The sequence below is a fragment of the Rhinatrema bivittatum genome, chromosome 3, assembly GCF_901001135.1.
Source record: "Rhinatrema bivittatum chromosome 3, aRhiBiv1.1, whole genome shotgun sequence".
NCBI lineage: Eukaryota > Metazoa > Chordata > Amphibia > Gymnophiona > Rhinatrematidae > Rhinatrema > Rhinatrema bivittatum.
The window spans coordinates 48,058,912-48,075,239 of NC_042617.1; the positions used below are offsets into that span (position 1 = coordinate 48,058,912).

At 51.4% G+C, this 16,328-nt stretch overlaps 1 protein-coding gene across 1 annotated transcript in view; it reads right to left on the minus strand.

Annotated features, from left to right (window-relative positions):
• Positions 1 to 5,440: 5,440 nt before the first annotated feature.
• The window catches only part of KCTD3 (potassium channel tetramerization domain containing 3), a 355,533-nt gene continuing 344,645 nt past the window's right edge, over positions 5,441 to 16,328 (minus strand). The window contains exon 18 of the mRNA XM_029593200.1: positions 5,441 to 6,038. Within this exon, the coding sequence (XP_029449060.1) occupies positions 5,468 to 6,038 (571 nt within the window). The 3' untranslated portion in view covers positions 5,441 to 5,467. The remainder of the gene's footprint in view (positions 6,039 to 16,328) is intronic.

A 16,328-nucleotide genomic window follows, 5' to 3' on the forward strand; every position in this document is an offset into this window, starting at 1 on the left:
GGGCAGTCTGAACCTCATACTGGGCCCTAGATAGGGAGAGCTGGGTTCTCACACTAGGAATAGACTGCGGAGGACAGACTGACCAAAGAAGCTTCCTGTCAACCATCCTTGTCCAGACAGTAATGGTCTGCGAAGGTATGGAGGGAACTCCACTTGCAGCTTTACAGATTTTGGTAAATTGGGACTGCCCGGAAGTGTGCTACTGACGTTGCCATGGCCCTGAGTGGGCTTTCACTCGGCCCCCAAGCGGAAGGCCCGCTTGCTGATAACAGAAAGCGATACAGTCCGCCAACCAATTAGACAAGGTCTGCTTGCCCACTGCAACTTCAAGTCTATTATTGTCAAAGGAGACAAAGAGTTGTGTGGACTGCCTGTGGGCTGCAGTGCGCTCTAATAAAAAGCGAGAGCATGCTTGCAGTCCAAGGTGTGCAGAGTCCGCTCACCTGGATGAGAGTGTGGCCTTGGGAAAATGGTGGGCAATACGATGGACTGATTTAGGTGAAAGTCAGTCACCACCTTAGGCAGGAACTTTGGGTGAGTGCGCAGTAACAACCTGTCGTGGAAGAACCTCATGTAAGGCAGATAGGTCACAAAGGCCTGCAGCTCACTGACTCTGAGAGCAGAAGTAACTGCCACTAGGAAGATGACCTTCCAGGTGAGATGTTTCAACTCCTGATAGCACTCAAATGTACCCAGATTGAGGTAGTCTGTAGCCCAGACTCCGAGAGACAGCAGAGGTAGTTCAAAAGCCTAGGCATTGGGCAAGCGAAAGGGTCAAGACCCTGATCCGCAAACCAGGATGAAAACCTCTTCCACTTCACTTGGTAGGACTTTTGCGTGGAAGGCTTATGCAAAGCTACCAGGACTTGCAAGACATTGTTCAAAAGGTCGAGGGATTGCAGCACTAACCTTTTAACATCCAGGCTGTGAGGGCGTAGCCTGCCCTGATCCTGTGTGATGAGGTCGGGCAAGGTGCCCAGGTGAATGGGCTCCTGGACTGACAGGTCGTGGAGGATTGGAAACCAGACCTATCGCGGCCAATGCAGAGATATGAGGATCGTGGAGCCTCGGTCCTGTTGCAGCTTCACGAGAGTCTTGGCTATGAGCGGGATTGGAGGGTATGCATACAGAAGACCCGCACTCCAGGAGTAGGCGAAGGCATCTACTGCTGGTCCCTTTCCTTCCTTGTGCAGGGAGCAGAAACGGTCCGCCTTGTGGTTCTGCGAGGACACAAAGAGATCCATGTCCAGCTGACCCCATCGGCGGAAGATTCTGTCCGCTACATAGGGGTTTAGGGGCTACTCATGGGGGTGGAATGTCAGACTGAGGTGGTCTGCCACCACATTCCCGATCCCTGCCAGGTAGATGGCATGCAGGAGCATGGAACGTGACAGGGCCCAGGCCCAAAACTGTGCTGCCTCTTGGCAGAGGAGATAAGAGCCTGTGCCCCCTGTCTGTTCACTTACCACATGGCCACTTGGTTGTCTGTCTGGATCAAGACGACCATGTTGGACAGGCAGTCCTGGAATGTTTATCTGGCAGCTCGCCTCGGCTTTCGACCACACCCCTTGCGTGTGGAGGCCGTTGACATGGGCCCTGCAGCCTAGGTTGGAGGCATCCGTAGTCAAGATCACCTGAGCAGTCGGGGGCTGCTGGATTCCTGCACCCACCAGGCAAGGAAGAGCTGGAGTGGTTCGGTTATCTGGACCAGTGCAGAGAGTTTTTGAGAGGCTTGGTGCCACTGAGACCACAGAGTCCACTGCGTGACCCTTATGGCCAGGCAGGTCATTGGGGTAATGTATACCGACGAGGCCATGTGACCCAGCAACTTCAGGAGCAGGCGGGCAGAGGCCATCCGCCGGCAATGGATGGACCTGGCTAGCCCAGCCAGGGTGGCTATGCGTTCGCTGGGAAGGAACGCCTTGGCTGCCAGTGTCCAGATCCGCCCCGATGAAGCTCAGTCGCTGGGATGGAGATAACTGGGATTTTGGGTAGTTTATGAGGAATCCCAGCGATTGGAGGAGTCTCATCGTCCTGTACAGGGATTGAAGAGTTCCTTCCTTTGAAAAACTCTTGATGAGCCAATCGTCCAGATATGGGAACACATACACTCCATTCTGGTGCAAATGTGCTCTCATCACTGCCAGGCACTTCGTGAAGACCCGGGTTGCAGAGGCTAGCCCGAAGGGGAGAACGCTGTACTGGAAGTGCCGCTGGCCTACTATGAAGCGCAGATATTTCCAATGAGGCAGAAAGAAGACAATGTGTGCGTAGGTGTCCTGTAGTTTGCGCGAGAAGAGCCAATCCCCTTGGTGCAGAAGCAGTAGTAAGTTACCCAAGGATACCATTTTAAACCGTTCTCTCCAGAGGAACTTGTTTAAGGCCCAGAGGTAGAGGATGGGACGGAGGCCACCTGTTTTCTTTGTAATGAGAAAATAGTGGGAGTAGAACTCCTGGCCGTGCTGACGCCGGGGAACGATTCTACATCTCTGGACCGTAACAGGGCCGAATGTTCTAGCTTGAGGGTCATTGCCTGTTCCATGAGGCTCCACGCCAGAGAGGGTGAGGAGTCTGGGGGAACATTGAGAAGGTTCAGGTGGTAACCCTGTGCTACAATGGACAACACCCATCGGTCGGTGGTGATTGGGAACCAGTTGCTTGTGAATAGGCAGAGTCGGCCTCCCACCGGTGGATCGGATGGTGCAGGCACAGGGGTCAGGCTGCTGCTCTCTCTGTACCAGTCAAAAGCCAGCTGCAGGGCTAGGCTGAGGGGCCGGCTGAGCCCTAGGCGGTTGTGGTTGGCGAGGGTGGCCTCTTTGGGCTACCCGAGCTGGAAGAGCACGGGAGGCCGGAGGATTGTATCTCCGTTGCCTGTAAAATTTCTTTCTGGAATCCCTACGTGGCACCCTACGGGTCACCAAAGAGGTGTCAGAGGTGGTAACAGACAACTGACGTAGGGTCTCAGGGTGATCCTTGAGTTGGGCCACTGCGTCCCAGATTTTGTCCCCGAACAGGTTTTCTCTTGTACAGGGGAGGTCGGCCAGTTTGTCTTGAACCTCCAGGCGAAGGTCGGAAGCTTTCAGCCAGGCCTAGCGTCTGGCACCAATGCCTGCTGCTGAGACCCTTGACGCCATCTCGAAGACGTCGTATACCGCCCTGACTTCATGTTTTCCAGCTTCCAATCCTTTTTAGAGGATGGATTCTAGGACCTCCAGGAACTGTTGTGGTAGGCCCTCGGCAAACTCCTGGACTTGTTTCCAGAGGTTCCGGTTGTACTGGTTCATGTACAACTCGTATGCCGCTATCCGAGCGATAAGCACAGATCCTTGGAAAACTCTCCGACCTAGAGTGTCTAAGGCTCTGTGGTTCTTCCCCGGAGGGGTGGAGGAGTGAGGGCGGGTCCTTTTGGCTTTTTTCTGGGCTGATTCCACTACCACTGACTGGTGAGTTAACTTGCTTTTCTGGAAGCCCAGGGCCTGTTGCACTAGATAGGTGGCATCTGTTTTTCTGTTGACCGGAGCCACAGAACCTGGATGTTCCTAGAGCTGGTAGAGGAGGTCTAAGAGGACCTCATGTACAAGGAAAGCAATCACCTCCTTAGGGACATTCACGAATTGGAGGTGCTCCAACATCTTATGGCGGGCATCCTCTTCAGTTAAAAGCTGGAAGGGGATGGTTTCTGCCATTGCCCGCACAAAGCTCGCGAAGGATACGTCCTTGGGAGGTGAGCGTCATCTCTCATCTGGCGGATAAGGCTCTGACAGAAGATCTTCGGAGGCCTCCAAGGAATGCTCAGAGGAAGCATCCTCCCATGGGTCATAAGGTGCCTCCTCCTCACCACTAAACTGCCTGGGTCGTGGAGGGAGGCCAAAACACACAGTATGGGGTGCGGGTACTGATGGCCAATGAGGCAGAACAGACAGCAGCATGTCCAGCCTTTCCGGCAGAGGCGCCAACATGGAGGGCACCAGTTCCGATGCCGGTATGGGGACCGGCGTCGTTGGCTGCTGGAGACCCCTGTTGAACCACGCGGTCCAACTCCTCTCTGAATGCGTGTGCAAACAAGACCAACACCGGAGTTGGAGGCAGGCTGGGCATCACCGGAGTGTCCACGGGGGTTCACGGAGGCTCAGTGACCAGCACCACTATTGGTGGGGAATGCCCTGGGCTCCCGGGCTTGGAGGAGGACGGGACCTCTTCCCTTTGGGGCCTCTCCGGAGGGGGTTCGGCCGAGGCCGATGCCACTCAGGTGTTGGTGCCGGCACTGGACGGTGACTATCATCGGTGCCGGTGTTGATGTTTCTCATGGTGCTTGGCCCAGTCCTTCTCCAGAGCTGAGGACGACTATCTGGAAGCCTTCAAATGTCTCAATGCTGGTGAGGGGCGATCTCCCGCCCCATGATCATCATGGCGGGCACCAAAGGCGAAGGTCCCGAGGCAGATTGATCTCCGCGACTCGACGTACTCGGTACCAGAGTGGATGGAGCCGACTGCTTGGAACCAAACAAGTGCTCCATCTTGTCCAGGCAGGTGCGCCAACCTTTGGGGGTCATCTGAGTACAGCTGGGACACCAATGGACATCATGGGAAGGCCCGAGGCACAGGACACAGACGTCATGCGGGTCTGTGATGGCCATAGTCCGGCCACTCACGGCACTTCCTAAAACCGGTCACCACTGAAATAAGGGGTGGCATGCAGTTGGTGGCCGTTGGCCACCAGGGGGTAGACACTCAGGAACAGACTGCAAGAGCACGAAAAAGCACCTACCGAATGCCAGAGGAATCGATTTGCGATGGGGGACTCCAAGGTGGGGAAAAATCGAAGAAGAAATGTCAAATTCTTCCGTGAGGAAAAAATTTTGAAACAGAGCGCTACAAACCATGAGGCAACAGCACCGCGGAAAAAAGGAGACTGAAAGGGAACCCCGTGTGGCTGCGGGGTTAGTGGCATGCTGGGTATGCTCAGTGGGCAAAAGTATTCCGTGACAGGCTCCATCTGATGTCACCCATCTGTGAGGACTACCATCCTGCTTGCCCTGGGAGAATCTATAATGTAAAAAACATTTGAATATTGCCCTCTTAGTGTTTATATGCTTGTAATAGCGGCATTATGCAATGAGAATCAATAAATTATTTACTATGACGTCAAATTCTCAACCCCCAAAAGCCTATTTGCACAGTATGATTATACTCTTTTGTCACAAATATGTAATCTTTTTGAGATTACAGTATAACCAGGCACAAGCCCCATGAGTTAACATTTTAGTTCTTTGCTATGCACTAAACATGGGTTATCAGGTCATAAAAGTATTTTTCTTAAAAAACCTTCCTTCTGAGGTTTTCTTAGAATAGAAAAATGAAATGAAGCTTATTTGAAAGTATAAATTATTTTAGTGTAAAGATGAATTTCTAGATCAATGTTATGCTTCAATATTTATCCACATGCTCAGAAAACTTATTTGGATTGTCACAAACTATAGTCCTGGCAACAGCTGTCACTTTTTTTATGTCGTGGAGATGTGATGGACTTTGTAGGTGAGGGGGAAGCAGTTCCTGAAGATTCACTGCTCCCTTCTGCTGTACTGTGTGAAGAAGTCAAAAGAGGTACCTGGACTACTTTCTTTCTGCCAAGGAATGTCCCATCAAATCCACATTTCTTCTTATTCTCCACTTTGGTTTCACCTTCCTCTTCTGGTCCCTTTTTCTTCAGCTCTGAAGAACTCTCACTTGTTTTTGGAGTCTCTGATCCTCCATCTGAACCCCTACTAGCCCTCACTTCTGCTATGGACACATTCTTCTCCGATGTACTGCCCTCGCCTCCACTCCTCTTTGTTTCCGCTTGAAACAAAGATAAATTACCATTTTCGGGGACAGATTTGTCTATTATGTTTTTTCCCAGGCTAAAATTCTGGAAGTCCCTGTAGGCATGAAAGCTCTCAGTCCGCCTTGCTCTTGCTAATAATGGACTCTCTCTATAGGGTCTCACTGAGCCATATGTAGTAGTTTCATGGATAGTTTCATGCTGTTGTAGCTGCAGACTGGAAAAAAAAACACAAATATTAATATCTTCTCAGAATGTAATGATAGTAAAATTGGTTCTTGCCTGCTAATTTTCATTCCTGATCATCTAGACCAGTGGGTTATTCATCCCTTCCAGCAGATGGAGAGCAAAGTTGCTTACCTGTAACAGGTGTTCTCCCAGGACAGCAGGATGTTAGTCCTCACATATGGGTGACATCAGATGGAGCCCTGTCACAGAACACTTTTGTCAAAGTTGCTAGAACTTTGACTGGCACACTGAACATGCCCAGCATGCCACTAACCCTGTAGCCACCAGGGGTCCCCCTTCAGTCTCGTTTGTAGCAAAAGTACGAGCAAAAAATAAAATAATAAAACGTAAGCAAACCCAACTCCTCAGGGTGGCGGGCAGGTTTCGTGAGGACTAACATCCTGTTGTCCTGGGAGAACACCTGTTACAGGTAAGCAACTCTGCCTTCTCCCAGGACAAGCAGGATGGTAGTCCTCACATTTGGGTGAATAGCAAGCTACAGGCTGAGTCATACATATGAGGCCAAGCAGCACACAACATGTGCAACAGGAACAACAACTGGGGTGCTGTTGGGAAGGATGAGGTAGCCTGAAATTCACAGCGGGTCGAGGCAGGACGAGTTGAGTTCCTAAACTAGGAACAAATTTCTTAGGACAGACTGGCCAAAGACTAAATCCTGTCGTCCAGGCAGTAGTGAGCTGCGAAGGTGTGGAGAGAGCTCCAATGTCGCAGCCCTGTACATGTCAGCAATCGGTACTGAATGGTAGTGTGACGTTGCCATTGCTTTGAGTGTACCTTCACTCGTCCCTGCAGTGGAAGGCCTGCTTTCTGGTGGCAGAATGCAATGCAGTCTGCCAAACAGTTTGACAGTGTTTGCTTGCTCACCGCATTCCCAAGTTTGTTCTTATCAAAAGATACAAAGAGTTGGGCGGGCTTCCTGTGGGATGTATGTTATGATGGCGTTATTTTAACGTTTCCGAATGACGGTATATAAAACTCTTCAAATAAATAAATAAATAAATGTAGTGCAGTCTAAGTAAAACGCAATAGGCCGCTTACAGTCCAAGGTGTGCAGAGCTCCTCACCTGGGTGAGCGTGAGACCTTGGAAAGAAAGTTGGCAAGACTATGGATTGTTTTAAATGGAAATCAGTTACCACCTTAGGAAGGAATTTAGGGTGAGTGCAGAGAACCACCCGGTCATGGAGGAACCTTGTGTAGGGTGAGTAGGTTACAAGGGCCTGTAACTCACTTACCCTGCGAGCAGACGTGATGGCTACCAGGAAAAGAACTTTCCGTGGAAAGCATCTGAGTTCACAGAATTGCAAGGGCTCAAAAGGCGTGTGCATGAGCCGTGCAAGGACAACACTGAGGTCCCATGCCGCGACCAGTGGCCGAAGAGGAGGCTTAAGCTGTAATAAGCCTCCCATGAAGCGACTCACCAGGGGTTGAGCTGTTATCGGGGCATCCCCTATTCCCTGATGGTAAACAGAAATAGCACTAAGGTGCACTCAGATAGATGTTGTCTGGAGACCAGATTCCGAGAGGTGCCAGAGATAATCTAACAGACTCGATGTGCGGCAAGAAAAGGGATCCAAGCCCTTCTGTGTGCACCACAAGGTAAATCTCTTCCATTTAGAATGGTAGGATTTCTGCGGGGAAGGCTTCCGTGAAGCTACTAGGAGTTGAGATATGTCACTTGAAAGGTTGAGTGGTTGTAGTATCAGCCTTTCAATATCCAGGCTGTCAGAAAGAGGGCCTGGAGATTCGGGTGGCGCACTTGCCATGATTCTGTGTTATGAGGTTGGGCGACATGCCCAGGCAAATAGGGTCCTGGACAGAAAGGTCGAGAAGTATGGGAAACCAAATTTAGCACAGTCAATACAGGGCTATGAGAATCATTAAGCCCCTGTCCTGTTGTAGCTTCACGAGAGACTTGCTTATTAGCGGCATCAGAGGTTAGGCATAAAGCAGGCCTTTGTTCCAGGGACGGGCAAAGGCATCCCTGACTGGTGCTTGCCAGTCCCTGCACAGAGAGCAGAAGTATTCCACTTCGTTATTCTGAGTGGACACAAAGAGGTTGATGGCGGAAGATTCTGATCTCAACTGAGGGATCCAGAGACCATTCGTGGGGCTGGAAACATCGGCTGAGGTGTTCTGCCAGTGCATTCTGTGTGCCCGCTAGATAAGTGACTCGCAGAAGTATGGAATGCGACAGGGCGCAGGCCCAAATCTGCGCCGCCTCCTGGCAGAGGAGATAAGAGCCTGTGTCCCCCTGTTTGTTCAGATACCACATTGCAACTTGGTTGTCTGTTTGAATCAGGACAACTTTGTTAGTGAGGCAGTCCTGAAATGCATAAAGGGCATACCACATCGCCCGAAGCTCCAGAAAGTTGATTTGATGGGTCGCTTCGGCTGTTGTCCAAGTCCCTTGAGTTTGAAAGCCTTGGACGTGGGCTCCCCAACCTAGGTTGGAGGCGTCCGTAATTAAGATCACCTGAAGAGTTGGTTGCTGGAAAGTAAGACCCACTTGTAAGTTGGGTTTGTGTGTACACCAGGCAAGGGACAGACGATGCTGTGTACCAGGGACGACAGTGGTTGAGTAGCTTGAGGCCACTGTGATTTTAGAGTCCATTGGGTCACTCTCATGGCAAGGCGTGCCATAGGGGAGACATGGACTGTTGATGCCATATGGCCGAACAACCTGAGTAGCTGGCCAGCAGAGGCTCTTTTACGATGGCAGATAAAGCTGGCAAGGTTGGACAGCGTAATTGCACGGTCGTTGGGTAAGAATGCTCTGGACAGTGTCGTGTCTAGGTCTGCTCCTATAAAGGAGAGAAGATGAGATGGTGTTAACTGGGATTTGGAGTAATTGATTAGAAATCTCAGTGAGTTTAGAAGCCTTATGGTGAGACCGAGAGAGTCAAGGACTCCTTGTTTTGACTGGCTTTTTATGAGCCAGTCGTCCAGGTATGGAAAAACGTATACGCCTCTACTGTGTAACTGCGCAGCCACGACTGCCAGGCACTTCATAAAGACTCAAGGCGCCAAGGCTAGGCCGAATAGTCGTACCTTGTATTGATAGTGACTGTGACCCACCACGAATCGCAGGTACTTGCGATGAGGAGGGGAGATCGCAATATGGGCGTATGCGTCTTGAAGGTCCAGAGAGCAGAGCCAATCCCCTCCTCTGTCTTTCTATTGACTGGGGGAACTGTACCTGGATGTTCCCACAGACGGTGCATGAGGTCCAAAAGAACTTCATGCACCGGTATTGCCATTATTTCTTTTGGAGCATCTACGAATTGTAAGACCTCCAACATCTTATGGCGAGCATCTTCCTCCGTAACCAGTGAAAATGGTATAGTCTCAGACATCTCTTTGACAAAACTAGGCAAAGGAGATGTTTTCTGGAGGAGATCTTTGCCTTTCTTCCAGTGGTGAAGGCTTGAGAGCAAGTCCTCGGACATTCATGATGAATCATCTGAGGATGCATCGTTACATGGATTATAGGGACTTTTCCTTTCTCCCGGTGGATCACCCGAAGGAGGAAGCATGCCAAAACCGAGAGAGCAGGAAGGCATCAATGGATGCGGCACTGGCATCGATGGAATTGGTGCTGGCTTCAGGGTAGATGAGGTGCGCTTGGGTACTGGTAGTCCCGATGGCCCTGGCATGGGCTCTGGATTCGATGGCTCCCATGGAGGTACGTGGCTGGGAATCGATCCTTCCTCCTCCAAGGAACTCAGTACTGGAATCGGGACCTGCTGAGGCCTCGATGGACGACTCAATGCCAGCGTGTCCGGTGGCAGAGTTGTCGATAAGGCACAGATGAGTGTATCGAGGCGCTCGAGGAGTGGTGCAATCATCGAGGGATCCGGTTCCGGGGCTGGTATAGGGGCTGGTGCCGGCGGCGATTGGAAATCTTGTAAGGCTTTCAGCACTGCCTCTTGGACCATGCAGTCCAATTCCTCCCGGGAAGCCGGCATGGGTGAGACGGCAATTGGGGTAGGAGGCATTCTAGGCATCACCGGAGCTTCCACAGATGCCCGTGGAGGCTCAGTGCCCGGCACCAGTATATGTGGGGAACGCCTAGGGGTCCCAATTCCAGAGGAGGATGGGGGGCTTCTTTCCCCGGGCCCTCTTTGCAGGTGGCTCAATGGAAGTCTATGCCGCTGCGGTATCAATGCTGGCACTGGTTGGGGACGCCCGTTGGTGCTGATGTCGATGTTTCCCTCTGTGCTCGGTCCGGTCTTTCCCCAGCACTGAAGACGCCGATGTCCTCGATGGAGTCGGTGACAGACGGTCAACCTTTCCATGATGTTCCTGGCGAATCGTCTCGAAAGTCGATGGACCCTCCACGGTCGGTGGCGCTTGAACTGGCATCGATGGAGCAGTGTATTTTGAAGTGAACAACTGCTCCATTTTGTCCAGGCTAGCCTTTGGGGGTCATTTGTGCACAACCAGGGCATTGACGAACATCATGCGAGGGGCCTAAGCACAAAACACAGACTTCATGCAGGTCCGTTATAGACATGGTCCTCGGACAGTCAGGGCATTTTCTAAACCCGGTCGCCATGTCAAAAATTGGTGGGCGCGCGGTCGGTGACAGTCAGGCACTGAAGTGGTAAGCCACCGGGAACTGACCGCAAGTACTGGAAAAAACACTTACCAAGCGTCGGAGGGAATGGAGAGCGATGGGGGACCCTGGTTGAGGGATTTTTAAGAAGATAAACTTCAAATATTTCCGTGAGGAAAGTTGTGAGAATTTCTCACAGAGCTCCTAAACCATGAGGCAACTGCTGCATGGAAAAAGAGACTGAAGGGGGACTCCTGGTGGCTACAGGGTTAGTGGCATGCTGGGCATGCTCAGTGTGCCAGTCAAAGTCCTAGAAACCTTGACAAAAGTGTTCCATGACAGGGCTCCATCTGATGATGTCACCCATATGTGAGGACTACCATCCTGCTTATCCTGGGAGAATCAGAAAACAAAACTTTGAGGCACTGCTTCTTAACAGAGTGCCACCTGCAGGACCTCAGTATTGACCAAGATACTTCAGAAACGTCTTCACACAAAGGGAACTAAAGGGTGTATATCCCTGAACTATAAACCTTGTTCGTCAAGAACCAAACAAGACAAGGAAGTGAATTCCGTAACTACCCTCTAAGAGAAAAATTCTTTATTAAACAGAAAAATTCTGTACTGAGCAGCAAAACTTGGCAGAAAATCAGTCTTTCGGCATCAAACAGGAGGGCCTCTGGACTGATCTATGGTATTACAGGAACGAAAATTAGCAGGTAAGAACCAATTTTCCTTTCCTGAACATACCCAGATCAGTCCAGACCAGTGGGATGTAGCCAAGCACCCCAAAACACCTGCACACAGGACACACTCCGAAGCACGGCTCATCCTGCGCCCTGACACCCAGACAATAATGCCTGGTAAAGGTATGAATTGAGGACCAAACTGCTGTCCTACAAATCTCCTGTGGCAACAGAAGTTGACACTCAGCCCAGGAAGCAGCCTGTGCCCTAGTGGAATGCACCTGCAAACAGACAGGAATTTGTCATCCCTTACAGACGTAAGCCGAACAAATGGCCTCCGTAAGCCAACGAAATATGGTAGCCTTAGAGGCTTTGTCCCCTTTCTTCAGTCCACTGAAGAGGACAAACAGATGATCTGAGCAATGAAAAGCATTAGTAACCTACAAATATAGAAGTAGCATCCGCCGCACATCCAGAAGATGTAATTCTCTATCCTGAGAAAAATCTTTCGACTACTATGGAAAACCCGGAAGATCTACCGTCTGATTAACATGAAAGGCAGACCCCATCTTAGGAACAAAGGAAGGCATTGTTCCCAATGAGATTCCATTCTCGGAATCCGCAAAAACGTATCCCCATATGACAGAGCCTGAAGTTCCGAAATCTTTCGAGTTGAACAAATACCGTATTTTTCGCTCCATAAGACGCACTTTTTTTCCCCCAAAAGTGGGGGGAAAATGTATGTGCGTCTTATGGAGCGAATATAAAAAAAAAAAACTAAAAATCTAACAACCCCCCCCACCCTCCTGACCCCCCCAAGACCTGCCGACTTAATTTACTACAACCCTCCACCCTCCTGACCCCCCCAAGACCTGCCAAACGTCCCTGGTGGTCCAGCGGGGGTCCAGGAGCGGTCCGGGAGTGATCTCCTGGGCTTGGGCCGTCGGCTGCCAGTAATCAAAATGGCACCGACGGTCCTTTGCCCTCACTATGTCACTGGGACAGACCGCTGCTATTGGTCGGTCTCAGTGACATGGAGAGGGCAAAGGGCCGTCGGCGCCATTTTGTTTACTGGCAGCCGACGGCTGAAGCCGAGGAGATCGTTCCCAGAGCGCTCCTGGACCCCCGCTGGACCACCAGGGACGTTTGGCAGCTCTTGGAGGGGTCAGGAGGGTTGGGGGTTGTAGTAAATTAAGTCGGCAGGTCTTGGGGGGGTCAGGAGGGTGGGGGGTTGTAGTAAATTAAGTCGGCAGGTCTTGGAGGTGGGTCAGGAGGGTGGGGGTTGTTAATTAATTTAAAGGGTTGGGATGGGGTTTTTTTGGGGGGGAGGGGTTCCCAGAGAAAGAAAAGTTTTCTGATCTGGGGAGTGGACCGAAATGGCCCTCCCCAGACCCGAAAACAAAATGGGGAGAAAAAAAAAGCTATGCACTCCCCTAATTTGCTCCATAAGACGCCCAGACGCAGAGCCGGTTTAGCACACATTTTATTTTTTTTTTTATTTCCCCCCTCTGAATCCTAGGTGCGTCTTATGGTCAGGTGAGTCTTATGGAGCAAAAAATACGGTAGTTACCAAAAAGACTGCTTTCAGAGTCAAATCCTTCAGGGTAGCCCTTCTCAAGGGTTCAAAGAGGGGTCTGCAAAGAACACAAAATACTAGGTTCAGACTTCAATCCGGGCAGATCTTTCGCACCGGAGGACGTAGCAGCTTAGCCCCTTTGAGGAACCTTACCACAACCAGATGAACCTACCCTGAAACCTGCCTCTAAGCGCATCCAAGGCAGCTACCTGCACACGAAGCATGTTGTAAGCCAAACCCTTAGACAACCCCTGCTGCAGGAAATCCAGCACATGTGACACCTCCACAGCCAGAGGATCTAGACAACGCTGAAGACACCAAACTTCAAACAGTTTCTAGACCCTAATATATGCCATAGAGGTCGCCGGTCTTCTGGATTGAAGAAGAGTGGAGATGACCTGTTTGGAGTAACCCTTCAGTCAAAGTCTCCGCCTCTCAAAAGCCAAGCCGCGAGACAAAAGCGATCTTCCTGATCTGAAAATATGGGACCCTGATGCAACAGGTCTGAAAGATGAGTCAGACTGAGAGGACCTTCCACTGCAAGTCGCACCAGATCTGCAAACCATGGTCTCTGCTGCCACTAGAACCACTGTCCCGGGATGTGATTCTATGCGCCTAAGACCCAACCTATGAGGGGCCAAGGAGGAAAGATATACAGAAGAATTCCCGTCGGCCAAGGGCACACCAGTGCATCAAGGTCCACTGAACAGAGTTCCTTTTGGCGACTGAAGAATCTCTCTGTCTTGGAGTTGAGCGGCGTCGCCATAAGATCGAATTAGGGAGTGCCCCACCTCAGACAGATGTGGTTCCATGCCTCCGGACACAATTCTCACTCCCCAGGATCCAATTGCTGCCTGCTGAGGAAGCCTGCCTGGCCTTTGAGATGATGCTCCACCCAGGCAAATAATCTCCGGGCCTCCAATACCACTGCATAACTCTTCGTGCCACCCTGACGATTGGGACCGCCCTTATCTTAAGGTTATTGATGGACCAGAACTTCTCCTCCGGTCACCACAGACCTTGCGCTGACCAGCCCAAGCTTATTGCTCCCCAGCTGGAGAGGCTTGCATCTGTGGAGACCACCATCCAGTCCGGAGGCTCCAGATCCATCCCCTTCTCTAAATTGGGACGAGATAGCCACCACGAGAGACTAGACCTGGACTCCTGAAGCAGAGGCAAGGGAAGATGAAACTCCTCTAAACAGGGATTCTACCTGGACAATTGCACATGTTGCAATGGTTTCATGGCACACACATTAGACCAAGTCCAACGTGGAAGCCATAGACCCCAGGACCTGTAAATAATCCCAAATTCTGGGCACCTCCAGACAAAGACAACGCTTGACCTGAGACTGCAACTTCGACACCTGGTCCACTGCCAGGAAAACCCTGCCTCGATGAGTGTCGAAGTGGGCCCCTAAGTAAACCAGTGACTGAGTCGGCTCCAACTGACTCTTGTGCACATTGATAACCCAACCGAGAGACTATAAGGTGGACATCACTCTTCGGATGGACTTCTCGCATTCCCCCCTGGACTTTGCATGAACCAACCAATTGTCCAGATATGGATGGACCAAAATTTCCTCCCGGTGAAGAGCCGCAGCCACCACCACCTTGGTGAATGTGCAGGGGCACTGTCGCCAAGCCGAATGGGAGGGCTCTGAACTGAAAATGTTGACAACACTTGGAAGTGAAGAAACTTCGGTTGTTCCTGTCGAATGGGGATGTGCAAGTACGCTTCCCGTCAGAGTCTAGGGAGACGAGAAATTCTCCTTTGCGGACCGCTGCCATCACGGTACGCAGTGTCTCCATGTGAAAGCGCGGAACCCGAAGGAACTGATTCACCCTTCTGCAAATCGAGACTGGGCCGAAAGGAGCACTCCTTTTTTTTGGCACCACAAAGTAAATGAAATACCTTCCCTGACACTACTCCTCCAGAGGGACAGGAACAATGGCCTTTAGGGCGAACAGCTTTGCAGCGTCCCCAACACTGCCTCCCGCCTGATGCAAGAGGCCACATGGGTCTTCAGAAAGGCCTCCCGAGGAAGGCACAAAAAAATCTAGAGTATAGCCCTCTCGTAACACCTCCAGCACCCAACGGTCCAATGTACTCTTTTCTCACTCTCCGTAAAAGCTGGACAATCTGCCTCCTACAGCTTCTACGGAGGAGAGGGGACCACTGGCTTCACTGGGCTGATTTTCCGCTCCCAGTGCCCCGCCTGACGCTGTCTCTGCCTGACCTGCAGACTCCACGAAAGGACTGTTGGCGCCCGCTGCCCTGTTTTGAGACGGAAACAGACAAGGACTTGCCAGAACGAAACAGACAGAATCCCGAAAATGAGCCCGAGAAGGAAACACCTTCTTACTGGGCTTCCTGTCCTCTGGCAATCTATTCCCCTTGGACTCCCCCAGGACTTCATCAACTGATCTAGGTCCTCTCCAAACAGCAGCTTCCCCTTAAAGGGAAGAATACAGAGCTGGTCTTTGGACGATAAATCGGCCGAACAGTTACGTAACCACAGCATCCTAGAGCCGCTACTGAGGAGACCATGCAGTGAGCTGACATACGCACCAAATCATACAAAGCATTTGCCACGCAGGCTATGCCTGCCTCCAGACGTGCGGCCTGCAACGTGCCGCAGTCCGCCGTGGATGTCAGTGTCGGGCCCTTCTGAACCCAACAGAGACAGGCCCTTTACATTAAACTGGCACAGACAGCTGCCTGAAGATTCAAAGCTGAGACCTCAAACATCCATGTGAGTTGCACCTCCAGCTTACAATCCTGGACATCCTTCAGGCCTGCTGCCCCGGCCACCGGGATCATCGTCTTCTTGGTTACCGCCAAGACGCAGCCACGTCCACTATCGGGATCCTCAGCAATTCCAGGGAGTCCTCCATTAAAGGATAAAGCTTGGCCATCGCTCTGCCCACCTTCAGGCCAGCATCCGGGGAGTCCCATTCCTGGTTCACCAGCTTTCAGGTCTTCTTGGGCAATGGAAAAGCGCTAGTGGGTCCCCTCAGCCCATCCAGGACTGGGTTAATACCCTCATTATCCCACTCTTCCTTAGTGACCTTCACTCCTAATTCCTCCAGCACCTGTAGGATGAGGGGGGCACAGTTTATCCCTTTAAACAGATGCACTATCCGTGGATCGTCTCCCTCCGGGACTGGGAACTCGTCGGGATCAGAACCATCTTTTGCCCCGTCTGCGTCAGGGGCCAGCAGTGCATCCTGGTCAGCTCCTGCATCAAGGGGGTCCAATTGGGACTGATCTGAGTCCTCATCATCTCTGGGACCAGCCTCTGCAGCCGCTCGGCGCAAACCCAGGCGCTGAAGAATATCACCAGTCCCCCGAGAAGCCACTTTAAACTTTTTAGCCATGTGGGCCCGTGGTAATCCCCTGCCCGCCTTCTTCCTCCACTTCTCCTAGCCAAGTAGGCC